The sequence below is a fragment of the Clytia hemisphaerica genome, unplaced genomic scaffold (assembly GCF_902728285.1).
Source record: "Clytia hemisphaerica strain Z4C2 unplaced genomic scaffold, Clytia hemisphaerica genome assembly, whole genome shotgun sequence".
NCBI lineage: Eukaryota > Metazoa > Cnidaria > Hydrozoa > Leptothecata > Clytiidae > Clytia > Clytia hemisphaerica.
The window spans coordinates 1,457,765-1,485,397 of record NW_027103638.1 but is presented as its reverse complement, the minus strand read 5'-3'; the positions used below and the strand labels follow the sequence as shown (position 1 = coordinate 1,485,397).

General features: G+C 34.2%; 1 protein-coding gene and 1 long non-coding RNA gene across 2 annotated transcripts in view; one reads left to right on the top strand and one right to left on the bottom strand.

The window, feature by feature from the left end:
* Positions 1–63: 63 nt before the first annotated feature.
* LOC136802789 (adhesion G protein-coupled receptor L2-like) lies at positions 64–15,529 on the bottom strand. The gene is made up of 19 exons (XM_067059553.1): positions 15,263–15,529; positions 11,747–12,133; positions 10,946–11,320; positions 10,802–10,822; positions 10,226–10,311; positions 6,784–6,982; positions 6,172–6,294; positions 5,970–6,027; positions 5,582–5,681; positions 5,054–5,278; positions 4,417–4,532; positions 3,891–3,996; positions 3,295–3,445; positions 2,972–3,038; positions 2,609–2,675; positions 2,192–2,268; positions 1,637–1,763; positions 1,105–1,146; positions 64–835 (listed from the first exon to the last, which is right to left on the bottom strand). The coding sequence occupies exons 1-19, from the start codon at positions 15,315–15,317 to the stop codon at positions 740–742; spliced, it is 2,478 nt and encodes an 825-aa protein (XP_066915654.1). The 5' UTR covers positions 15,318–15,529; the 3' UTR covers positions 64–739.
* LOC136802793 (uncharacterized) overlaps positions 1,696–27,633 on the top strand; it is a 34,310-nt gene continuing 8,372 nt past the window's right edge. The window contains exons 1-5 of the long non-coding RNA XR_010846057.1: positions 1,696–1,768; positions 2,503–2,701; positions 3,914–3,971; positions 4,424–4,492; positions 5,056–5,198. This is a non-coding gene — a long non-coding RNA (uncharacterized lncRNA). The remainder of the gene's footprint in view (positions 1,769–2,502; positions 2,702–3,913; positions 3,972–4,423; positions 4,493–5,055; positions 5,199–27,633) is intronic.

Below are 27,633 nucleotides of genomic sequence, written 5' to 3'. Positions count from 1 at the left end.
GTTGTATCTAAAATTTACTTAATGGCCTTTAAAATCTTTCAGTTTTTTTAATAGTTTCAAATAGTTTAATTTTTGTCAAGACTTCTATTGAATCGCAACGTTGCTGAAAAAAATATTGAATGACCAGAAAGTATCCTTTTGGCATCTATTCTGCCATACCATACTCGGTTTTAGACCGTGTTCACACGTTACTATTCCGTTTCGCTCCGGTATGATTTTCGTTACGAATCGAGTGTGTTCATATTGGTTTCGGAGCGTTTCGGAGTGTTTCGGAGCAAGAAAACGGAGCAGTTCCGTTCCGATGAAAAAAGTGGAGCAAAATCGTTTAACGTTTGACGTTTCGAATTTTGACGTTCACACTTGTTTTGGAACCGTTTCTTTTCGTTTCGTTTCGTTTCGGAACGGAACCGTAACGTCTGAACATGGTCTTAGAGTTATTATGTCCAAATTCTACCAAATTTTGAAAACTTCCTCATATAATATAATCGATACCTCGATTTGTGAATTCATATCAATTCAGCCTTTAAATGTCTGTTGAAAGTGTCTTTAAATGTTCCTTTAAAATTGCCGGTCACCCTTCACTGCTCCTCCAACAATAAGAGTTTATTTCACGAGAAAGCCTTTAAAAGGAAATAATTGAAATCGTATGTGATTTTGTTAAAAGCGCCACCAAATCTTTCTTTCAAAAATCTACCTTCTCTGCTTCTCAAACAGTAACATTTTGACTTTGTGAAAGTCTTTAAAATGAAGTACTTGAAATCGTATGCGATCTTGAGCTTCTTTTGAATAGACTGCTGTACTGGTCCCATGTTGCTTTGCGAAGCTCTTTTCTCACCTAGAATGAACCGAATATATCAGATAAGGCTCCCGGGTTGTCGACAAATTTAGTTTTTTTGTTGGGTTGGGATGGGGTTGTATCGATAAATGAAGTTCATTTTTGTGAAGATTCTTATACAAGAAATATAATTTTTATTTATTCCAATCTTCATCAAAAAGTAATTCTGAACATTCTACTGGCGGCTGTTTAAATTATTATTTCTTGCATTTTTGAGCCTCATTGTTCTTATGAACCAAAACAAAAGTGTAATCAAAGTAAAATTTTACCTCTCGGCTTGCTTGAATGTAGCAAACAAAGATCAAGAAGCCCTAAAATGAATTATAAGCACAGTGTAATGAAAATCAAAGTCCTTTTATGGTATAAAGTCCATGGCATTTGCTTTTATCACATGAAGCCAATTTGAACACTGTGCTGAGTGTAACTTTACACTTTTGTCTCTGTTTTTGCTTACTCTACAAGTATTAGTCTTAAAGTCCATTCGCTGCACTCTTTTTTGTTAGGTGGAAAGCACCCTCATGGGAATTTATCTAATTACACTAACATGGTTTCCACACAGAAGTAAAACAGAGTGCACACTTATAGCGAATTAGCTATTGGACTTTAGTACATGGTTCTATGGACTGTAATTTTAGCCTGCGGAGGCAGCAATTCAAAGCCAACAATTGGCATTTTACGAGGTCTCAGTTCCACTGTTTTTACCTTACCTTTTATTTTATAGTCTTAACATAAAATCAATATCACAAGCTAACAAACTAACATAGTCAAGACTAACAGTAACACCAATAATAGCACACTGACCTGGAATGAGTTGAGTGTGGCAAATATGTATCGGAAGATTTTGGTTTCTTCATTGAACGACAAAACACCGAAGATCCATGTCAATCCAAATACTGGCAGTAATATCAACACCATACGTGCCAAAGATCTAAGGTGAGAAAGGTTAACAAATTTTTAGTTCAGTAGCTTCCGGAATCTCTAATCCAGAGTTTGAGAATCTAAATACAGGTTTCAGCTTTCTATTTTAAGGCTGAGGCTGTTATTAGACCTTTATTGCAAAGGAAGGCTGAAACAATGTCCCTTGATTCCTGATCTCTTGAAGCGAGGGTTTGGGAACAGCCGAGCTTTTCAATTTCTTTTTTTTTATCGTTATGAATATGTTAGCTCGTCGACCTTGCCGGAACCATAAAACCATAAAATGAATTTGTTCTTTTATTAATAGTTAGACATTATTTATTATTTACTGATGTCCCAAATCTAAAACGGACTTTATCCAGCAGCAACCCCCATCCTGATTTCTCCCTTGTTGTCTTCTTATAGGACAAGCAACTATGTAGAGATTTTAACTCATTTTACCTTGTTCTTCCACGTTTGGTTTCTCGGGCGTGTTTGTTGGTGGCCACAAGCACCACTGCCAATATCAACGTGTTGATCTAAAATTATTGAAAGTTTATAATTTTATTTGAAAAAAAATGATCAGGTTCAGAGCCAATTGATCCCAAAATATAGTTTGTATTTTTGCTCTTATAGCCAATTTTTTTATCTTTTGTATGTAAAAAGGGGCAATAAAAAACGCCACGCGATAAATCAGGACCTACTATCACTTCCCATGACCCCGCTATGTATTCAGTGATACTTTCAGAAATTCTATTCTTTGTCATTTTTAGACAACCGTCTCAAAAGACTCGGCAAGCAACGATGGTTATGATATAAAGGAAAGCATTGTACAAAATAATTATGCTCAAATCCTGACAACATCAGAACTCTACTTACCACAATGATGGCCAATATCGGAAGAGCGAAGGCGTAGATTGTTGAATCTTCCCAGGATAACCAACACCTAAAACGGACCATGAGGAACCTTCAGTAAGTTGCTCTTTATTATCAGGAAGCCTTTGCTTTAAGTGTAAATGCTAGTCTGTTATAATGAAAACTATTCCAGGGGTGCGTACAGTCTAATGAATTTGAGATCGAGAATAAAAGAGCGATATCAAAGATTATGGGTGAGTTTGTATTATAAAACAGATAATTTCACTTGTTGAGTAGAGCAGAAAAGCAAAAACATACATTCGGGGTCAGTTTGCGGTCGAATAAATCAAGAAGTCAACAAGTCCTTCCAATCGGACCACAACTCACGTTTTATCAGTGATCAATTTATCTCGACTGACCAATCCTGTCGCTAACACTACACCCATTGGAGCTCCTGAAAATAAATCGTTACAGATTGTTTATCAGTGGCACAAAGAATGAAATATTGGGCCCAAAATCATTACGTTGGCCTGTTCACAGACATAAGCGTTATTCGCCGCCAGACCTCCAGGCTCTGTCGCATCGCGGTATTGTTTTTTGAATGATATGTATTTTAGGATGGACGCTAAACCTAGTCGAGTAACTTTTACAGTTTTGAATTGTTCAAGGGCCAAAATGAGATTGCATTATTTATCAAAGAAAAGATTTACCCCATCCGAAGAGTAGATAATATCCCAATCGATCATTTTCAGTGAAGATGGTAATAAGAGCTCTCCACACAAAGATGGCTTCACATAACATCCAAAAGAAACTTGCCAAGAAGAAGTAAAACATCATGATTGAGATCACCATACAATGACTCTGGTGAAAAAAGAAGGATCGATACGAGGTTGATAACAATAAAATGGTTTTTAAAATGTATTGCACTGACCAATCAAGCGTTTAATTTCCAAATTCGTTTACTGGTGAGTAGGGGGAAGAAGAGTGATGGAGTGAGACATTATTTTTAGCATTGAAATATTTGACTAACCCATAATCAGTTTTGGGAAAGAGTTTAGTGAACCCGGTACAAGAGGTCTTATTATTATCAGAGACAATATTAAATGTCGGTGAATGTATTAATGACCATAATTATTTTGTGAAAGCCTAGAATAGCTTAAAGATGACTTGGAGAGGCGGATCCAGAAGAAGATTAATTGGTAGAAGTTTTATTTAAGGAAATTTTATTTTCAGTACACCTAACTGAGTGTGGTTCATGAAAAACTTTTTATCAACTCAAAAACAAACAATCTTTGTATTGCCTTACTTTTGATTTCCCTTCTTTTTCAGAGAGAAGCAGTACCAAGTTGCCAAGGATCAAAGAAAAACAAAGGTTGATATGGATCTGGTAACGTTGATTCTTTCGGAGCTTCCTGGAAAGAAATTTTCCAATATTTAAACACCTTGTGCTTCATATGTAGAAAATTGAAAAATGAGATCCTATCTTCTTGATTTTATGTGCATTTAATCCCCATTCTTCCTCAGTTTCTACAGGCCTGATAAATTCATACTTTTAAATCAAGGATTATCTCAGAGATGAAGTTTGTAAAGTTACCAAATTTGGGTGAAATATACGAGAGGTAAATAGCCCTGCTTTCCTCTATTGCTACTCGGCTGACAAGCACAGATAATTTAAATCTTAAATTATTATCTTCAAACTTTCAAAACTATAGAATTTTAAGAGGAATAGATGTTCCTGTAACCTCGGGTGACCTGATAAGCGCAGAGCTACACTGAAGTGTATTCCAGCTTAATCTTTGATCATGACTAAGATTTTGAGCCTTTTCTCTTACCTTCTAGTAAGGATAACAATGATGGCAAAGATGAGAAAGACAATAGATACTATGCAACCAGTTGTCGTAATGAAATGTAAGTTCTCTTTGTCTGTCTCCGTCCAACCCAGTTGGTCCTGAAGTGTTATTAAAAAAACGATATATTTAAAGTGCTACTAAGACTACTCATCGTATTGGCGAAAAATATTCGACAATATGGCTCAAAGATCATAATGCAATTTTCTTCCTGTAACCCCTTCCCTACAATTTTGAAATTTTGCAAATTTCACCATTTTGTGAGCACTTTTGGCCTTTTTCCTAAGAAATTGGCTTTTTTCGAGTCCGCAAAGCCTTGAAATGTTCTTAACTTGTTCTTAAAATTTTGGCCATGGAAGCCTTATGTTCTTAATAGTTTATTCTTATAAAAAACGTGTATGTCTACAACAGAGTCTACTAAATTTGTGACTAGGACCAAAGATATGTACTCCTTGCTTATTTGCGTCAAATTCAATTGTTCTTGAAGTGTTATATGAATCATCGAAAGCTACATTGAAAATCTAAAGTTGCTAAATACATAACAGGCTAAACTACGAAGTGTTACCCACAAAATCTGTAAAAAATAGATATTTTCAAGACAATGTTTATTTAAATTGCTTACAGGGTTGACAACGGAGAGAAGGATGGAGAAGTCAGTCAAATGATCACATTCACATGTCACCGAAGATACTACATTCTCATTGGTTGAACTGTTGCCGTCCATTGATACTGGTGGAAGAACGAGACGACATCCATCTTTTTGCCAGGTATTTTCATTGTAATCCCAGTAGACACATTGTATACGGCGCTTCATTTCTTCACGTGTCAAATTACCGGTAGCCATAATCTAAAGAAATATTATATAATTTATAGGGACTTGTAGCTATGATTTATTTGTTTGAATGAGTTGGCAAACAGTTAGTTTGTGTATTAAAAAAATCCAAAAAAGCTTTTAAAGGAGGTCGTATGTCAAAGTTACCAAGAAATAGGTCATTAAAACTAATCTGAAAATCAAATTCAAATCTCCAAAGATCACAAGAAGAGCGACATAGGCCGATAAAATGGTCTTTTTAAAGTCAAGTATTGATACTTCAAGTTGTTGTTTTTTTCCCAAGTGTGTTGCGAAAAAATATCTTAAAGTATTACTCACAGGGAATCTCAACGTGATTTTTTCATTTTCTTTTGTTAAATCTCTGATTTTCGGTGAAACTCGTGTAGATATGACGTTATTCGTTAGCAATGTTCCTTTACTAGGTAAGAAAAGATTCAGAAAATATGTGAACTGCGATTTCATGAGTTTTAAACCAATCAAAATATGCTTAATTTGGTAACCGCACACTATTGAAATGAACTGGTAAAAAAAGATCTCATTCACCACCCTTTCACCGTGAACTCAATAGTCTTAAACCTATTAAGTACCATCAATCAGTAACTTCCAATTTTCAAAATATCTTTTCATTTCAAATACACACTCCATATAGCCCTTTGGGCTTTAGAAATCTGTGCCCATATGATGCCAGTGGGTTTAATAGTCATACCTGGTATTTTTCATTGCATTGAGTGGTTGATACAATATGGACTTGATCTTCAAAAGACCTAGAATTAGAAGATTAAAAACGATAATATGGAAGCCTCTCGCATGTTCTCACTTATTACAATATTAGCTCTTCATTTAGAAAATGTGTTCTGGTATGGAAAGACTTCCAAAAGATTTTTTCCGGTGTTTATTACTGTACTTACTTTGGTCAACGTTTCCACTTGTGATATTTCGCGGTAAATAGATATTAGGTTTGTTGACGTCATTGTTAGGAGGAAAGCTGTATCCATCAAAAGTGTCCCCCTTGAAATGTGCGATACCAAATTCTATGGTAACATGAAAAGAAGTTGATCTCACTCTTCATCTTTATGGGGGGTGAAGTAGGTCTTGTAAAGGAAAACTGTTTTCTTGTTCATGATTACTAATTTCAATATCACCAGTGTCAATTGAATAAAATTGATATTGGTTTATCCTTGATAAATACACAAGAGAATATTAATAAGTTCTTGAAACTAGACGGTCCTCTAAGTATTATCATTTAAAGAAAAAAGCAACAGCATGTGTTTAAAATTCAAGCAGAAGCTTTTCGGTCTTATGTCATCATCAGTGCTATAGGGTTCAAACATGGTGTTCTAAATTACTCCCCCTTATAAAACCAGCTAGATATCTAAAACACGAAACAGTTTCACTTATTGACCTTGATATGCTACGTTAGTTTCCAATTTTGGGCCTGCATAAAAATGAGATAGCTGCGCGTTTGCCAAGCCTGTAATTTAGAACGCCATGGGCTCAAATTATCATTGTTGTCATTTTACCTAAATCGTCGAAGCCTTTAGCGTAAAACTCTTTCGTTTCATTCCCGATCTTGTCTGACACCAAATCGCCGACATCTCGTAAAAACTTGGTCACTTCAAAACCTTTTGATGTTTGATTTCCATCTTCTTTCTTGTTTCCTTTGTCTTTCATATTTTTGAGGACCAGTGAAACGTCTTTTACCAGTTCCTCGGTGATTTTCTAAATGGACGAATTTCCGTTGAATGGTTAAACTTTCTCATTGCAAGCAAAACTTTCCTGCCACTTAATAAAACAAACCAGCATTCTGGGTAGGTGCAAAAGTTGTTGTCTATAGATGCATTTGTGCGCAACAAAAAAAAACTTTTGTCGGTGTGCCCGGAAAAAAATAGTGGAAAGATTCTGGAAATGCACCATGAATGTTTCCCGAGAACGAGAAAGTTTAACAATCCGGCAGTATTTTCTACCCTTTTATAGTTGAAAATCAGGGTAAAAAATTTAGACCTCCAAAAAATCTCGTACTATCTATATTATAATACGCTAAAATCGGAACTCTCCAATTCTCGCATGAAGCTTTTTCGCTAGCGATTTTTAAGCAGACGGCAATTCTTTTTCGCGCCTTTTCTGTGTTGGTTTTTACATTAGTAAAATTTCAGCTTTAAAATGAAAGCCGTGAAAAACATTTAATCTTTTCTCTCTTTTTCTTATCTTCTTTTTTGAATATTTTCAGGAGCACTTTGAAATTGAAGACTCTTCTTTTTCTTTTTCATTTTGAAATATTTAAGTTTCAAATTTTCAAAGCTTCCATCTGGGGGGTCGAACCACTGATCGCTTGCATGTTAACCAAACGCCTTAACCAACTGAGTTAACTCGACGATGCAATTACTGTGCATTCAAGCTATAAATTGAATTCAATGCTCTTTAGAACTTTCACTTTTGTCTTCTCATTTCTTCAACCTCTATATCTATCTATCTATCTATATTATAATACGCTAAAATCGGAACTCTCCAATTCTCGCATGAAGCTTTTTCGCTAGCGATTTTTAAGCAGACGCAATTCTTTTTCGCGCCTTTTCTGTGTTGGTTTTTACATTAGTAAAATTTCAGCTTTAAAATGAAAGCCGTGAAAAACATTTAATCTTTTCTCTCTTTTTCTTATCTTCTTTTTTGAATATTTTCAGGAGCACTTTGAAATTGAAGACTCTTCTTTTTCTTTTTCATTTTGAAATATTTAAGTTTCAAATTTTCAAAGCTTCCATCTGGGGGTCGAACCACTGATCGCTTGCATGTTAACCAAACGCCTTAACCAACTGAGTTAACTCGACGATGCAATTACTGTGCATTCAAGCTATAAATTGAATTCAATGCTCTTTAGAACTTTCACTTTTGTCTTCTCATTTCTTCAACCTCTATATCATCATCTATATTATAATACGCTAAAATCGGAACTCTCCAATTCTCGCATGAAGCTTTTTCGCTAGCGATTTTTAAGCAGACGGCAATTTTTTTCGCGCCTTTTCTGTGTTGGTTTTTACATTAGTAAAATTTCAGCTTTAAAATGAAAGCCGTGAAAAACATTTAATCTTTTCTCTCTTTTTCTTATCTTCTTTTTTGAATATTTTCAGGAGCACTTTGAAATTGAAGACTCTTCTTTTTCTTTTTCATTTTGAAATATTTAAGTTTCAAATTTTCAAAGCTTCCATCTGGGGGGTCGAACCACTGATCGCTTGCATGTTAACCAAACGCCTTAACCAACTGAGTTAACTCGACGATGCAATTACTGTGCATTCAAGCTATAAATTGAATTCAATGCTCTTTAGAACTTTCACTTTTGTCTTCTCATTTCTTCAACCTCTATATCTATCTATCATCTATATTATAATACGCTAAAATCGGAACTCTCCAATTCTCGCATGAAGCTTTTTCGCTAGCGATTTTTAAGCAGACGGCAATTCTTTCGCGCCTTTTCTGTGTTGTTTTACATTAGTAAAATTTCAGCTTTAAAATGAAAGCCGTGAAAAACATTTAATCTTTTCTCTCTTTTCTTATCTTCTTTTTTGAATATTTTCAGGAGCACTTTGAAATTGAAGACTCTTCTTTTTCTTTTTCATTTTGAAATATTTAAGTTTCAAATTTTCAAAGCTTCCATCTGGGGGGTCGAACCACTGATCGCTTGCATGTTAACCAAACGCCTTAACCAACTGAGTTAACTCGACGATGCAATTACTGTGCATTCAAGCTATAAATTGAATTCAATGCTCTTTAGAACTTTCACTTTTGTCTTCTCATTTCTTCAACCTCTATATCATCATCTATATTATAATACGCTAAAATCGGAACTCTCCAATTCTCGCATGAAGCTTTTTCGCTAGCGATTTTTAAGCAGACGGCAATTCTTTTTCGCGCCTTTTCTGTGTTGGTTTTTACATTAGTAAAATTTCAGCTTTAAAATGAAAGCCGTGAAAAACATTTAATCTTTTCTCTCTTTTTCTTATCTTCTTTTTTGAATATTTTCAGGAGCACTTTGAAATTGAAGACTCTTCTTTTTCTTTTTCATTTTGAAATATTTAAGTTTCAAATTTTCAAAGCTATTCAAAGTCTTTCAAAGTCACCCTCGAATGTCTACCCACGATGGCTAGCCACGATGGCTAAAGGACTTAAACGAAAGAATATATTTACAAGATATTTTTCATTGTGGTAATTTCTAGCAATGCAAGATCTTCATTTCTTCCCAGGCAGTTTTCATTTAATTTGCATTCAATTTACTCCATCATTTTAAAGTTTTCTTTTCAAAAACCAACTTGATGAAAGTAGTATCAAAATAGTTTTAATTTTCTTTGAACATAAAAAAAAATGTCTGATGTAATTCTCCTCCGAAAAATACAAGAAATTATATTAAGTGATTTGACAAAAGATGTTTTCCTTTTCCTTGCAAAGTACAAGAAATTACTTCAATTAGTTTTCCTTGGAAAATTCAACATATTTTTTTAGGTAATTTTCCTTGAAAAATACAAGAAACTGTACATAAGATGATTTTCCTTGGGAAATACAAGAAATCGTAACAGGGTATTTTCCTTGGGAAATACAAAAAACTGTATATAAGATGTATTTTCCTTGGAAAATACAATAAATCGTACTCGGTGATTTTCCTTGGAAAATACAAGAAATATGTCTTAACTATGTTTCCTTGGAAAACATAACTAACTGTTCGTAGAAATTTTCCTTTTACATTACTAAAACATATTTCGCATAAGTAAACAAAATATGTGTAATTTCTAAAGTGAAAGCGAGCGAAGCGAGCGTAATAATCATGTTAAAGAGTCGTCTCGGACGACGCCGGGACGGCTAGTGATTTATATGAACACAAAACCCATGTTTGAATATGACTTTTTTTAAACCATTCCCTTACCATTGCAGAGTTAAAAGTCCTTGCATTGTATTCTGATGATTTTCTCTTACTCTTACCTGAGCATCACTGGAAAAACTCATTGAATTCTCCAGAGCGTTCTTTTGGTTATTTAATTCATCCATCGATTTTGAGGGCTGACTCACTATAAAAATATTGGAAAACAAAATGAGCCTAAAACGGAAGAGAACTTCACAACTCAAAGCTGAGAATCTGAAAGCTGTAAAGCATTTAATGATGATCACATTTTGCTGGGACCTTTCACCCTTGTTACTTGGGTAAATACATAATGGATATTTAAAACTTTTTATCTTTGGGGTTTAAAAATGTGTTAAAATGTCAAAATGAAAGAAATTTCTAACTTGGACTAAGTCGAACTAAGTTCAAAGTTGGGCTTTTTAAATATTTTTATGTTACAGTGAACTTTTTCTAGTTCGAATCTCTATTATTCGAATCTTTCTGTAATTCGAACTGAAGTATTTGTCCCCTCAGCTGGAATATGGTTTAAAATCTTTCTCTGATTCAAATAAAATATTTGGTCCCTTGAAGATCGATTTAGAGAGAGTCGACTTTATGTCCAGTGTATTAGGTGTGCTCGACTATCTCTGAAATCAAACATTGTAGGAAAAACTTACCTTGTGCTTCTTGCAAGTTGTCTAAAAAATGAAAAGACAGCTCGACTTTAGATCATTAACTAACATGCTTTAACTGCCAAGACACATGAAACAAAATAAAATCAAAGATGTTACGTTTCATCTAATACTTAGCAAAAAACTTACCAAAATTAATTTCAATGAATATTTTAGACTCTTTCAACTGTTCCCTTGTAGACTCGTCTATTTTATGAATTTCTCGTGTCTTTAAATCGACTGAAACTTCGGTAGAATATTGGTATGGTAAAGCGTGGTAATTGTGTGTCTTTTTGTCTTTTTCATCATATTTTAGATATTCTGTTAGCCAAGTTTTTAAAACCAATTTTGGGCGTCCTTTTCCAAGATACACCACATTGTCTTTATCATTCCCTAATTCATCGTATCGATAGTATAAAATACACTCATCTATGGTCTTGTATTGTTCCAAGTATGTTTTGTTAGATTTGGATTTCGGTTTAATACAACTTGTGTTTTGATAATAGAACATGCCAAAGCTCTGAGCTATAAAAATTAGAAATAAGAATTATTCTTTATAAAAAAGCTTTTGATGGCTTTTCATTTTACTAGGATGAGTATTAAACAAAAGTTTACACCCTAAATTATAGGATTATAGACATAAGATCCCAGATGAATAATATCCCTGGCTCTTGGAAGGTTTTTCCCTGTAAAAAAAAAAAAAGTTTTTCCGTGTTGGTCCAATTCAGGATACCGTATTCAACCCTGTAATATCTATACGATAGTGCGTCGCAACAGCTGGTTGGATGTATTGGGTGAAAAAACAACAGATAAGTCACACAATTTCTGCCTAATAACTGATGATATCAGCAGTTAGCCGCTATGGAAAGATATTGCTGGGGAGCTAATCCTAAATTGGACCAAAAAGGTTGCTTTTTAGAATTTTTTTGTAGATTTTATAATTTACTATACCTTTGACATTTATTATCGGTCTATTTTTCGGATTTGTGTCATCAAATGTAAAAATCAATGGAAATTCCTGTTTAATCTTTAAATTCATTAACCAAGACAATTTGCCTTCTCTAGCGGTTTTCGGTTTATGCTTTCGAGTTATCAATATTTCTTGATTGCCACCTGTTATTATATTAATGTATACACAATAGTCTGTATTGTTTGGTGATATATATTTGACCATCTCTTTAGTACTTTTGTTCATTTTGAATCTGGCACAGCTGTCTTTTCCAGTCTCCTCATCTCTCGTTCTTTCTTGGAATGTTATGTTGAAATTATTTCCGTCATCAACAACATGAAGACATTTGCTTTCTTTCTCTTCGTAAATATTGTAAACGTCTTCAGTACCTGGGAATAAGAAATAAATATTATTCTATAGTGTATTCTCCGGGGGAATATGTGGTAGGTTATGTGCTGAAGGTAATAGTTGGTTTTAGCTATATTATTGTAATTCTCTCAATTTTTTTGGATGACTTTTCTGTTGGAAAGTTGTTGGCTGCAAACAAAAAATCCTCGAAATTTTTTGTCAATATAAAAAAGACTTTGATTCTAAGGGCAAAACATAAATTTTAATTTTAAGTGACAAATGTGTCACATAAATAATCATTTTTTAGCTTTTTTTGTAAAATCAGTCCTAAAAGCAACCAAAAAGTAGGTGGTCTCCATGACAAATTGTCCCAAAAACTTTTACTACCAGGGTAGTTAAATACCTCTTCCAAGAGTCTGGGTGGTGGTATGTAAAAATTCGTAAAAATCCTTTTACTACTCATATATGTCTGAGATTTTACTACCGACCCCCCCCCCTGTTTTTACCCCATTCCCAAGTCTGGAAATTTTTCGAAAATTTCCTGAATCGCAGTTTTGTAAAGGTCTGGTCTTCACCTCTCACCTGCCACTCTAATACCCTCGGGTGTATTCTTATTATAAATAAAAAGGGCAACAAAAGGGATGTTGTATTACAATGACTACAAGTCCTAATAAATAATTATAAAAACTTGGGAAAGACTTTCTCGGGGTTTTCAAAGGGTTCACGGCAAGTTCGATTCAGTTATCTACAAAATGAAGTGAAAGCCATTGATTGCATAGCCGACAATGCTTCTGCTTCTTTTACTAGAAACACGTTTTGTTTAAAGAAAGATTATTGTTCCTCTTATTGGAATGTCAAGTATCTTAGCCTGGGGGCACTTATAGCTTTTTAAATAGACTTGCGCTGACAAGTGCCCCGGTGTTATTGAACAAGCTTCATTTTTTGTAGTCTACACAATAGACAGCTCCAGGCTTTTAGGCCGAAGAGTAGGAGTTTTACGCTCGAAACGAAGGAAGATATGACGTAGCCTACATTTTTTGGCTTTGTTCATTAATTTTTAAAGAAGTTTTGACTTGTGAAATAATCATCAAAGAGAAACTAATTAATCCTTTGGAAGAAAAGAATGAAGATTATTTTAGTAACATTTTAAATGATTGTCTGCGGGATGACTTTTCTCTCACTTCCTGCTTATTTGAAACTACAAGGAGCATATTACAGGATACAAGTTCTTTATGAGAACATCCAAAAATTTTCAAGCCTTCGGATATTCTTAACTTTTCGAGTTTTAAGCCTAAAAAATGTTCTTAACGTGTTCTTACTTTCACCATGTTGTCAGTATGGAATTTCTTTAGAAATTTGATGTTTTAGAGTCGGTAAAGCCTTAAAATGTTTTAACGTGTTCTTAAAATTTTGGCCATCGAAGCTTTATGTTCTTATTATAAGCCGAATTTGGAGTGGGCAGAATAGTTGGTCTGTTATAAGCTTACTCTTTTTGAATAGAGAAAGATTTAAAGGAATTCTCATTCAGAGTTCATTTTATTCATATCCTCCCAGTGATTTTTTAAGTCCAAGCTGACTCTCATATTTCACAAAATTTCAAGCCAATCAATGATAATTTTTAGGATTTTTATTTTTCGGAAATCTGTCTTGTCTGGGGTTGTGATTCTTTCAAATTCTACTACTTTTTAACCTGAAACAGAAACTAAACTAGAAAGATCAATGTTAAAAAGAAGTTTATGGAAAATATTAATGAAAATTCCACCCGCCAAGGAGATTCTCACATTTTATTCATTGTTTTACCTTAAGGGAAGAAATTTTCGTGGAAAGAAATTTTCGCGGAATTTAATTTCGTAGTATAGAGGAATTTTTGTTTAAAATATTGCTTATTTTGCCCCAAAAACACCAATTCTATAGGTGATTTTTTTAAATCACGAGAACATTCTTTTTTCGCGGAATTTAATTCCGCGATTTCGCCAAAAAACTGCTAAAATTTGTTCCAGGTATGTTTAACCAAACTTGTTTTGTTTTCCAAGACAAGACAATTTCATATGACCTTTACATCCCGAGAATTTAGTTCAGCTGAAAACCAAAGGAGTACCTTATAGGCCCTTTTTACGCCGGCCCTTATTCCGCTACAGCCTAATTTTGGGCTTTCGCCAATTAGGGCCTTAAATAATGCCAAAATTTGTAAAAATCGCTATTCAGGCTTCAAAACCGTAATTATGAACTAAAATTTACATAAAAATGTCATCTTTCAGTATTAAACTGTTGAAAATTCCATTGAAAATCATTGATTTTCGTGAAGTTTTGGATATAGAGTAAAAAATGGATAGTTTTTATCTTTTAATCATGCCTAAAATCTATTAAATTGAGAAAAAATAGTCAAAAAATAACGCCGCTTTTAGATGAAAATTACAAAATTTTAGCCCTTTTAGCACCGACCCTTATTACACCACGAGGCCAAAAAATAACGCCGGATTCCCAGTTCGAATTCTCTCTCCTTTTCAAGTTTCTTCAATTTATCGATAGCTGAGCCAGTTAACCGTGTTTTTTAAACTTTCAATAAAAAATCTCTGCAAATTTTCAGTAAATGCCTATTTTTTCACGGCATTATAAAATTTAATGGTGTCTACTACAAATGGATACCCTCTTGAAAAATTCTTCTGCACACCTTAAAGTGAGGGTGGGTGAACTAAAATAAGTTTTTTACACCCTTGAAGTTTTAAAATGACATTTACCCCTGTTTATCCCTGCAAAGATAAAAAACTTTCCTTAGAGTCCCTGGAAATTCTTCTTCGGATTACCCCCTGGAAATGTTCGTCCCTTCGTTCGTTCGTCGTTCGATCCTTTACAAATTTACTCTTAGGTTCCAAATAAACGGGCCCCCCGTTTTTTTGGAAATTTTCCAACCCCCCCCCCCCCGGACCTTATTAGGACCCCCCCGTTTATTAATCTCTAAGAATATTTTCAGCTGTCAAAGAGAAGATCCCTTATTTTTCTCTAAATAGCCTGATTTTAGCCTATTTTTACCTTATTTTTGGGTTTCAGAAATACAATTTCCAACCCCCCCCCGTTTATTCGAACCCCTCCGTTTATTTGGAACCTAAGAGTACTATTTAAAAAAGTTAATACATTGTCTTAAAATTAAATCTGTTTAGTTCCTTGCTTACCTGCCAGTAGAGTTTGTACTCCGAGTAACAAAACGCCAAGTAGAAAAGTCTTCATGCTGTTTGCTCAACCAAGATTGTCTCCCTACCAGCAGGCCAAGTTATACAACTGCAACTTTATCTTACTCGTCTCCTTTGAATCAAAACCAGAAGATTTAACCAATGAAAATGATTTATTTTGGAATCAATCTTGATGATGAAAATCTGGCTCTTTTCTTTTCCTTCTTCAATCTTTGATTAATATTTCAGTTATTCTTTAATGATAAGAGACTTTTAGAAAATGAAGACATTATTATCTAACTGTCAATTTGACTTGTATAAAGATTTTAGTTGAAAAAGGAATTTTTTTACGAATTATTTGTGTGGAGGGAAAGAATTATAGAGTTTGCAAGTAGTTTTAAAGTTTTTAAATAAATATTTTTTGCTGAAACTCTGGCAAAATTGTTTTTAGATTTCGAATTTTTCAATTTATTAGTCGAAGATGAATATTTTATTCTTTTCATTTTTGGAGAATCCTCCTTCTCCTTTTTTTCCCAAAATGTCTACACCTCTCCTTCAGAAATTAAAAGGTCTTTCCAAAAGAAAAAAAAAGCTATTTTTACTGACCTTGCAGGACCTTGAAACATTTTAGGGATCCCTCACTAAATTTTCTAATGGACACCTTGCTGAAAACTTAGAATCGAGTGATCATTCCATCCAATACAATCTAAAAGTCTCATTTTCTGTCCCTAAAGCTTTAGAGGGAATCTTTCTTAACGAACTTTTTTTTTTAAAGAAGAGGACTTTTTCCAGATGGTGTTTTTAAAGTGGTCTTCATAAGAACGCAGAGGTCGTTATTTCAGATTCTTTCCTAATAGATTGTGTGAAAAACATTTGAAAGGAACATCGAGGAAGACAAGTTGATAATGAGAGCCTAAATAGACTCTAAACAGATAAAGACCAGCAGTTCCCCTTAAGTCTTTTAGATAAAAATGACGTAAATTTCCGTTCCAGTCCTTATTGAACCAACATTAGTTAGACAAAACAAAAGATTGTGACGAATTATACATTAAAAGTTTTGAAGCTTCTACACGAACGATGACGAGGGTTGATTTTGAATTTCCTTGTAGAAACTAGTAGCAACACGTCAAGGACTATTCATAAAAACTTTCCTCAAATTTCCAAACTTTCCTCGTTGAAAAGTTTTATTTTGAGTGAGTCCTTTTATTTTCAATTTTTTTCAATTTTTATTTTCAAAATAAATACCGATACCTTATTATTTTGTGCACTTTATGAAAGTATGGTTTTAGGTCGAAATGAGCAAAGATGAGAAAAAATGCACTCTAAGGGTGTAAAATTCTGAAAATCTGACCATATTTTGCCTAAAAATGGACAAAAATCTTCAAGAAAGTGCACCAATTTGTCTGAATTTTCTCGGCACTGTAAGAGTCCGATTTCAAAAGGTCTAATTTGGGCTGCACGTATGGTCGTTTTTGAATCGAGAGCCCCCCCCCCCACCGGGACCATAAATTATAGAGGCCACAAAGCCGCGCCTGCATCACGCCATCACACCTCTCATCTAGATTGCGTACCATCTTAGTGCGGAAAAGGGTCTGATCCCCCCTTCTTAAATGATCCCCCTTCTTGGGATCCCCCCTAACCTTGAAAAATGCCTATCCCCCAAGAATTTTGAACCACAAAAATAGCTAACAAATGTATGTGAAATATCTTTAGACAAGGAAAGCGAAATAATAAACTTCTTTCTTCTTTTTGACTCAGACTACTCTAACAGAAAACTTCCTTTCATGAAGACCAAATTTCATAACAGTGCTTGAAAATAATCTACAATCAATATATGTAAGCCCCCTTTCTTAAACTATCCTCCCTTTCTTGCTACCCCCCCCTTTTTTATGACAATTTCTGATTCCCCCTTCTTCATTTTTTTGGAAGGTGTCATCCACCCCCGAACGAACTATGTACCATGGTCCGTCAAGTTGAAATAGTAAAATATAGCTCAAATATAAACGCATCACGTCTTATAAAAACGATGAATTCTTATTGCTATAACTTTCGAATGTAAAAAGTGAAATTTACATATGCACAGTTGTGTAAGCCGTTAGATTACTGGCCTATTCAAATATTTTAGTTAGAAACACCACACACAGTATTTCAAACTTCTATCTCTTCTTTTTAAAGTCAACACTAATGCTAAAAATCAAATATTACCATTTTACCTGTTACATTGTTGCCAACATTTTCGGCAAGTTTAATCACACCCCCTACAACATTAGATCGACAGTAGCTTTTTCCAGAGTCCAATATCATTTTAGAACAGTCGAAACAACAAAACTGTATCGTCAATAATAATTCAAAAGCGCGAATGATACAGTTTAGCGTAGACAAGGGGAGCCGCAAAATTTGTATAGGAGAACAGATTTTTATAACACAGTTATTATCTTTTTAAATAATGAATAGATAATTTCAGTGTCATAAAAACCTGTTCACCTATACAAATTTTGCACCCCTCCTGTCTACCCAACTGATCTGATACTACTACCTTCTCCATATACTACGACTAATAGCGAGCTCTTTAGATATCTCTAGCTAAAACCTAGTAAATACAATTCATAAAATTTTACCAGTCTAAACTTTCTCCTAACTATTTTATTAAAACCAGAAATTATAATTGATAAAACAAATCTCTAGGGGTCCGGAAAGCGGTCTCACTAAGATTTTTTAAGATTAAGATTTTTAAGATTAGGAAAATTTCTACCTTATCTTTGTATACATGGTTAGGTCGGTAGATTCCCTTTTATTAGTTGCGTGCAGTTTTATTTTGGATACCCGGAAGTCGCGCGTTCTACATTTAAACAAATTAAGATGTTTTTTTTGCATTCTACTTATTTCTAATTAGCTAATTACTATATTATTAATTACTATTCACTGTCACTTGTTGTTATGTTGACGACAAAATGATTTCAGATGCACCCTCAACAGCACACTATCCGCTCTATGTATATAACAACTTCCATTCTATTGAATTCATCGTTCCTTTTCTTTATTCTTCCCTGTTACTTGAATACCCGCTACACGTTTTTTATAAGAACATCCAAATTTTTGAAGCCTTCGGATGTTCTTAACTTTTTGAGATTTAAGCCTAAAAATTTTCTTAACATATTCTTATTTTAAGCCATTTTTTGACTATTTTTGTCCATTTTCCTGAGAAATTGGGTGTTTTAGAGTCCGGGAAGCCCTAAAATGCTCTTACTTGTTCTTAACACTTTGGCCATCGAAGCCTTATGTTCTTATATAGTTTGTTCTTATAAAAAACGTGATATCCCTACATCATTACCTTTATCGAATACTTCGTATCCGTAACGTAATTTTCTATACAGAAACACCCAAAAAACATCAGGCAGTTTGCCACCAGTTTTGAATTTTGACACCTAATAAAAGATAACGTCGAAGATATCATGAAAACATACTTGTTTTCCGCACAGCACGTATGCAATACGAATGCCCTGTCTTAGACTGCCCGCACCCCTCTGAAATGTGTTTTGATATAGGTGATTATAGAGACTTGATTAGCTTGATTCGAAAGTTTTATATGAGAGATCTTCAAATTCAACTATTTGAATTAAAAATTTGAATGGCTAGAGACGTTAATACAATCATTGGATTCCTAAACCTTTTAAAGAAAATTGATACAGGCGGGACGGGACGGGAATTTTATATACGACTAGCATCACATAATAAGAGGGGATGCGTGCAGCCTCTAGCCCTGTCTACGCATTTGTTGATTTTTACAAAGGAAAAGGAAGAATTTAAAATTTCGAATTTATTCCTTTTGTTTTCAAGCAAATTATAAAGTATTGCTTATTTGAGGTAGAGGCGACATGATCTTCTAGGAGACAATCCAAGTATTCAACTAAAACTCCAATAATAATAATCAAATGTTACTAAGAAACGTCGTACTCAGTCGTCATTTTTTCGAGATGAACAAATGTTTACTTTGTTCTTCAGATGAATTTAAATCGATCAAAAAGCGAAAAAAGATCGCTTAATTCATCGATTAAAATCCATTGGATCAAAATATTACTTTTATCATAAAAATTTGAATTACTTTTGATATTACTCTGATATTTCCCAGGCTGAAACACTTGCTTTCTTCAAAATTTGAAACTTCACTTCCCAGAGAGGTCCGAAAGAGCTTTTAAAATGACCTAAAAGATCTATCAAAAGTAACGATAAAACGATAAAAACGGCTTTTACCATTTTCAATCTAAAAAACTAAAGAGGGAGACAGAGAATTAATAAATGGTTTGTTTCAATTTTTTCAAAGGAAGAATTTCTTGTGAAAATGAAAAAGAAAAGAAAACATAGCGGACAAATATTAAAACCTATGCAACAGTGAAAGATAAATTATTTCAAAATTTCTAATTTCAGTCCCTTCTTCGACCCTTAGACATATTAGATTCCTAAGGTTCTTTACTATAAAAAAAAACGCATGAAGTCTTTTAAGTCAATGGAGAAGTTTCCAATTACTAGAATACCCTTTTCAAACGGAGAGACAAGCCTTTGCTACTTATTACATAATGAATGTTTAATTATACAAATAACTGTGTTGCACAGCATGTACATGGGGTCTAATCTCAGAGGTTTCGATTATTTTCTCTAGGTCAAAGTGTCTATCTAATGTATTGATGTTCTATCAATTGGGGTAATGCAACTGCATAGCCTCGACAAGTAGAAAGAGAATATGTCCAGAATAGATAATTTATATGTAATGGGTTGATTGATTTTAGCAATCCAAAATTAACGGCATTGTCAGGTAAAATAGCTTTCAATTTGCCTGTCTTTCTGTATCCTTATATATCAGACATGGGCTATGTAAGAGGGCGAAACCCTCCTGTAGTGGCCAGTTTGAGTTAGAAATTGTCATTTTTGGTCTAACTCGTAGGAACTGGAATGGGCTTCATGGTCAAGCCCAAATGCAATCAAAAGTGAGTCTTTTCAGCGAGATTTTAAGCCAAAAAGTCAAAAAAATGCTAAAATTTGACAAAAATCTTTTTCTTTCAGATTTTGACCGTTTTTTGACCATTTTTGGTCAACGAGTGATTCAAGAACTCCAAATTTGGCCCTATTTTACTTGATTCTGTCTTCCAGCGAATTAATTTGAATTTTACCGCTGGTCACCTTTCTATCATTCAGGCAGGCCCGCGCAGCGGGCTGCTTTAATTTCCCTTACCTACCCCCTCTTAGCCACCGCCCAACCCGCCTTTCCTAAATCGGACGGCGCCTTAAAGAAAGAGGAGACTCTAAGCTATCCAACAAGCTATGAACAAGCTTCTAAATACTACATAGCCCATGTCTAGTATACTCGTCATAGGTAGTTAAAGAGTTAAGAACAGTAAGAAATCAATGAAAATCGCCGCTAAAGAGTTTCTGTTTTGGCTATACAATTGTGATGATTTTAGACCTTTTTTCAAAAGACACAACGGCCTGGAAGTTTTAAATTGGTAAATCGGTTTAAAATTTCAATAATTTTCAATCATCTGTTTTATGCAGTACTTATCTTTCGGGTTCAAAATTTTGATATTTTTTTCTATAGATTTTTCTATTTCAAAAAATGTTATCTTGTAATTTTATCATATGATCCTATTATGACGAATTTTAGTATCATATTTTGATCTGTTTGGGAGATCTAAAAATTTCAGTTATTTCGCCCATTTTATCTTGAAACCCTTTTAAGGAACCATCGATGACGAAATATGGAGATTTGGTAAGACCTTTTGATAAATCTATCATTATCTTTTTTATTCAATTTAATAGAACTTTATGTTAAAAGAAATGATTCATACAAAGCTTTCATAATATTGCAACTAGCAGAACGGTTGGGCGGAAAGACAAAATAAGTAAAATGCCAAAAACCTTAATTTTTCAACCAAAATGTCATTTTATATGATCTCCGACCCTCTATCCTGGAGTTACTCATCATTCTGCTTAATCGTTCTCTATATTATAGCATGATAATAGATAATAATGGTATCTTTAAACACAGCGATATTCAGTAGACCTTTTGTTTTCCAAGCCTCATTCCAGTTAGGGAGTACTTCAACAAGAACCGTGATTTTTCATGCCGTCCGACTTTGATGATTTTCGAAAAATTTCAAATATTCTGACGCAAATTTGATTTGAAAAAGATCGAATGTTTAGATACCGAAAACCTTGGCCCGAAACATTCGGAAAAGTCGCAAATTGGAATAGACGTTACTGCGTAGAAAAATAAAGCCTAGTATAGGCTACATTTCAGTGAAAAGAAAAAAAAAACGGTTACCACTAAACCTTTAGGGTCTGAATTTTGCTCATCCGTTTTGATCTAGAAAAGTCTGCTCTTCGCAAGTTTATTTTTCTTAAAGGATAATCAGATGGTTCGAGATTTTGCCTTAGCTGAGGATACCTTCTGTGGTCCTGAGTAAAATGTCCTTTAAGTATTTTGTATTTTCCAAAGGCAAGATTCACATTCGAAATTTCTAAAAATGGATTCATAGACAGTTCTTACGTTTTAATTTTATTGTTTTCGTACTGAAAGTCAATAACTTGTAACTTGGATATCTCGGCTTTGGAAAATAACTGTGCCTCATAAGCAAAAATATTTTGAGATTTTCAACGGTGAACTAGATTTATTAACCAGCTGACACATAACGTTGTTTCAACGTTCATTTAACGTGTTTTGGACGTTGTGAATGTTATTTAAACGTTGAAACAACGTTGTGTACCAGCTGGGTAAGCACTGTTTACGAGACTTTACCTGCAAAGATGGAATACTTTTAGTTATCAAAATATTGCACCTCCTCGTCAATAAATCCCCCTTTTGAAATTGTTTGACAAAAAATCGAAATACGTAAAAAGATAACATTGGGAACATTAATCTGCAAATGATTTCGAAAATCAGCCCTTTTTTTCTTATCTCTATATTTTGAGGTGAAAACGTCGTGAAGAAAAATTAAGACTTGAGATTATCCCCAAAGACAAAATATTGGTTGAAAGCATGTGACCAAGAAAAATTAAAGAAAAGGAATATTTTTTTGAAAAACCAGGCCAGATTGATTGATCAGTTCTACAATCAAAGTATTCGAACGTATCGAACGATAAAACTTCGATTAATCAACACGTGTCTTGCGCGGAGTTGTTACTGATATTCATAAACCATGGAAACAGTTTCTCGATCCCGACCAAGCAAAATGTTTGATTGGAATTCATTGAAAATTGTATACCCTAATGGTAGCACCGCTCAACGTGGGTGAAAAGATTTCTTAACGAAAAATTTCACTAAATTAAAAATTGACCCAATTTGAGTAGTGTTACCATTAGGATACTAATTTTCTAAAAAATGCGATCAAAGATGGTTAGTAATCAAAATATCCACCATCCTTACTATTTACATATTCTCGGTACGACGAGTCCAAAAACCAAAAAGACTAAAATCTACGTCATGTGCATAAAAAAGAAAGGAAAGTCAAATCAAAAATGTGCGACTCAAATAATTTCCAATCCTTTTTGCAATATGGTACATTTTCACGATACGTGATTTACAAGAAAGAAAAGAAAAAAGGAAAGGTTTAAAAAGCTTAAAAACTGGAAATGATAGATCGAAAGAACCTGATGGTCGTCCTTTTCTCCTACTTCCGATAGGAAAATGACTAAGAAAATATCTGTTTTCCATTTCATATTATAATAGGACAGAAACATGAGATTTATCACGAAATTTATGGTATGGTCTACTACCAATGTGAAGAACTCTTTCAAAAAGTCGATCCCACTGGTCAATTCTTCCAGAAAGTTTTACCCAGAACTCTGGTAATGATTAAAGATAACTTGCAACAGTCTTCAAAAATGGCTTTAGCTACCAAAGCGGCATTTTTTTCGCAAGAAATAAACTCTGCTGTAACTTTAGGAGAACAATCTACACATAATCCAACAAAATAATAAAAATCTACAAACGAAATAACACTTTCCTCAAGTGGATCTTTTCGCCAAATATTATGCCATGAAAAACCCCTGTTTAAAACAATTAATTTCAATGCTAAAACATTTAAAACTGCGTGATACAATTAATATACTCAGAATAAAAAAAAGATAAGAAAATCAGAAATCATTTAGTTTTGATCAAATTAAGAGTTTTACTAGACGTTGTTATTACCCGTTAAAAGGATATTATCAGGGCCGGCGAATCAATTTTGAAAGTGGAGGGGCCAAATAGTAAGTGTCTAAGGAGGCGCCACCATGGTTGGTTGGTTTTTTTTTTCTTAGCAAAAAAGTAGGGGGGCCATGGCCCCCCCCCCCCCCCCCCCTTTTCGCCGGCCCTGTACGGGAAATCATTATGCGCAGAATTTACAGCCGATATAATAGCAGTAGTCGAAAGAAAAATTTTCCCTGGTCGAGTTTCATAGACGTCTTACTCTACCGACTCGCAAATAGCGAAACCCGCCGTTCACGAATCTTAGGCTAAAGCTTAAACTAAAACTTTTTTCGAATTAGCAAACAGTCAGAAAGAAACGCAGACTGACAGACGCACAGTTAGGTAGCACCTTCTTTTTTACTTCAAATCCATCCATGTACTCTGATCCTCGACCACTGTATCAATTCTTAGAGCTAATTTGTCATTGCATGAGTGAAGTTCGTTTTAGGGCGTTACAGTCCTGTCAAAAGCATATAATTATTAGAAAATTTTATGATATTCGTCGGTATATTAAAGGTATCATATTTAAAAGTGGATTTCGAGAAGCTATGAAAAGTGCCTGGGTATTATGGATTAACTGAAATAAAAAAATACTTAAGCTAATTTGTCATTGTCATAGAAAAACACGGAAAAAGTAAAGTGGTTGCCTACTAACTAGATTTTGCGTTCCATCTATTTCTCGAATTTTAATTCTCCTGAACAAAAATCCTCCCTGTATTATCTCACGTACGAATTTTCTAAATTAGTTTATCAACACCAAAGTTTTTTGTTGAAAATAAAGGTTTGAAATTTTTTGTTTCAATTTTTATCAAAGCTGTCTGTCTGATTAAAGCATGATTTAACCTCAAAAATCTTCTAATCGAATTTGTAAAACTAAACACGTTCTATTTCTAAACGTCAAAACGATATTTTTTTCTCAAAGATTTTTTCATGTTTGAGGATATGCGTAGGAGTGTACCTTTTTATATATTTGGAACTGTACGTCGCTCTTCATCTCCTTAATTCATGATATTCATGACGTAATGTTTTCTACGGAAATACCCCGGTTTCGGCCAGTGGTGGCAAATTTAAATTAGACAAAAGTTGTATAAATTTACCACTACTGGCAAGAGCCGTGGTCTTTCCGTAGAAAACGTTACTTCATGACTATCATGAATACATAGGAAAAATAACAAAAAAAATTACCGTGATATTTCAAGGAATATTCACAGTGAAAAGCTGCAATCTTTATTTTATTTCATTTTGATGAACTTTAGCTACCGTCTAGTTCAATAAAACCTTGAAACTTAGCAAAATGTATCACTCATGTATATTGATATTGAGGTAAACCGGTCGATCGATCGACTTTGAAGAGACCACCCGTTCGACTTAAATTTGAAAATTCAAAATTGGACAGTAATTTGGCAACGTTTGACCAATTTGAGCTTAAATCGCCCACACCCTTCCCCGGTACCCAATGAAATTCAAGTATCGCTAGGTTCCCTTACTAATAAATCAAACACTGAAACATTTTAAATTTCCTCCAAAAAATGCATTCACCTCCCAAAACCCATCAAAATATCAATAACTATTCTTGACATTAAGTCTTCTAGATTTTCTAGATAACATGAGCTTTTACAACTTTTTTTTCTTTTTTGCACAAATTGTAAATTGTGAACGTCATGTAAAAAATATGCAAAGCTTCATTAATGCGATTGTAAATAACTTCTAAAAAAAAGCAGCTTGTGCGGGTTAAAAATAATATGCTTTGAATGTATAACTGTACCACGTACAACCTACAAAATTTGACAGTAACGAAATCTGTTTTACGCGCTTTTCTTTATAAGAATATACTTTAAGAATATTCATGATGAAATCGGCAAAATATAATTAAGAATATGCTAAGAATAACACCATCATGGAATTTGGCAACTGAACCTAAGAATGCGAATTTTTAAAGCATTCTACCTGTAAATTACCAAGCTATGCTAAAAGGTTAATCTCAAAATGTCAAATCTTTGCCCGAGGTATGTATTACATGCAAAATATAGGCTGGATTGGATCCTACCCTATGAATAATACCGTAAGAATGTTTTAGGATGATTTTCCCCAAAAAATTAAGAATATCCATCATGAAATGAAAAAAAACATCATTCTTATATAAAAAAGCGTGTACCCAAGAAGTTCAAAGAGATGTATAAGTATATACAGGCACATAGACCAGTTTGAAGTTTTTAGATTTTGAGTCTACACAAGGGCTTTCTGACGTTTGTAATAAAATAATTGTTTTGGTCTGTGTGAGTTTGCCAGCGGGTGGGGATTATTTAGACTTTGATTGTTATGAATGCATTGGATTCTGCAAGACGTTCAGCTTTTTCGGAAATTCCGAGGTTTTCCGAAAGTTCCTTGGCTTCATGATTGATTGATGTGTAAGTATCGTCTTGGTCGATCTTATAAGTTGATCATCGATTGGTTCAAGGAAATTGAGAACAAAAGGAAATGTCACTTCATACAATTTGACATAGTGGAATTCTACCCATCTATAACGAAAAGGCTACTACTTGCATCCCTCGAACACGCATCACGTTATGTCGAAATACCTGAGGAACACCAGTCGATCATCATGCACTCTCGGAAATCCTTATTATTCGCGAACGACGAACGATGGGTTAAAAAGAACGGAGACCCCGACTTCGACGTTACGATGGGAAGCTACGATGGGGCAGAACTTTGTGAATTAGTAGGAATTTTTATACTCCACCGCCTTGGTCAAAAGTTCGGTCGTAAAAATTGTGGAGTTTACCGAGATGATGGTTTAGGCGTTTTTGAAAGCATCAGTGGCCCGCAAGCAGACCGCATCCGGAAAGAAATGATTGAAATGTTTCAGAAAGAATTTGATCTTAAAATAACAATCACAACAAAACTTAAAATCGTCAACTTCCTAGATCTCACCCTAAACCTCAATAACGGCACATACGAACCTTACTCAAAGCCAAACAGTCAACCAGTATATGTTCACGTCAACTCAAACCACCCACCGAACATTATAAAACGGATACCTGAAATGATTGCAGATCGTATCAGCACCATATCGTCGAACGAAAAAATCTTCAAACGTGCTGCACCCTTCTACAATGATGCTTTGAGCAACAGTGGTTACAAGTCGAAAATCAAATTCAACAAAAAAGCCGAACGACCTAAACGACAAAGACGGAGAAATATCATATGGTTCAACCCTCCCTACAGCCTTAACGTTCGAACGGACATAGCAAAGCGATTCCTCAAAATACTCGACAAAAACTTTCCAAAACACCATCGACTACATAAATTGTTCAATCGCAATAATGTGAAAGTGAGTTATAGTTGTCTACCTAACGTCGCAAGAATCATAACCGGCCACAACAAGAAAGTGCTTTCATTAAAACCACAACCTCTTCAAGAAAAAATGTGTAATTGCCGCAAAAAAGCATCATGCCCACTTGACGGTAACTGTCAAAAGAGCAAATTGATTTACCAATGTACGGTCAAAAAATCAGAAAATGACGAAGGGGTTCAGTATATCGGTTTGACGGAAAACACGTTTAAAACAAGATGGTACCAACACAAACACACTTTTCGTCACGAAGACAAGTCAAATTCCACGGAGCTCTCAAAATATGTATGGTCTCTACAGAATAAGAACATCGAACCAATTCTGAAGTGGAAAGTTATCGAACACGCCCAACCGTACAAAAATGGAAGCAAATTATGTGACCTATGCCTTACGGAAAAGTACCACATTACAGGGTGTCCCTAATAAAAGTATCGAGTTTGAACATGCGATTGAGTAGAAAGTTTTAAGTGTGTATTCACAAAATTGTATTTTAAGCCCTCCCTCTTTTTATTGATTAATTTATACGTTGTAACTACCTTTTGTAATGAGTCTATGTGATGGAGAACGTTCTTATATTTTAGCGATAACACACACAAACTTTTTTACTCAATCACATGTTCAAACTCGATACTTTTATTAGGGACACCCTGTATTTCGTCAAAGGAAAAACTATTAAATAAACGATCTGAATTAATTTCTACGTGTCGTCATGCGGCAAAGTATTTATTAAAAAACTTCAAAGAGGTCCCACCAGACCCTTGAGAATTTTACAGTTTTACTACCTTTGTTTTTTTTTATCTT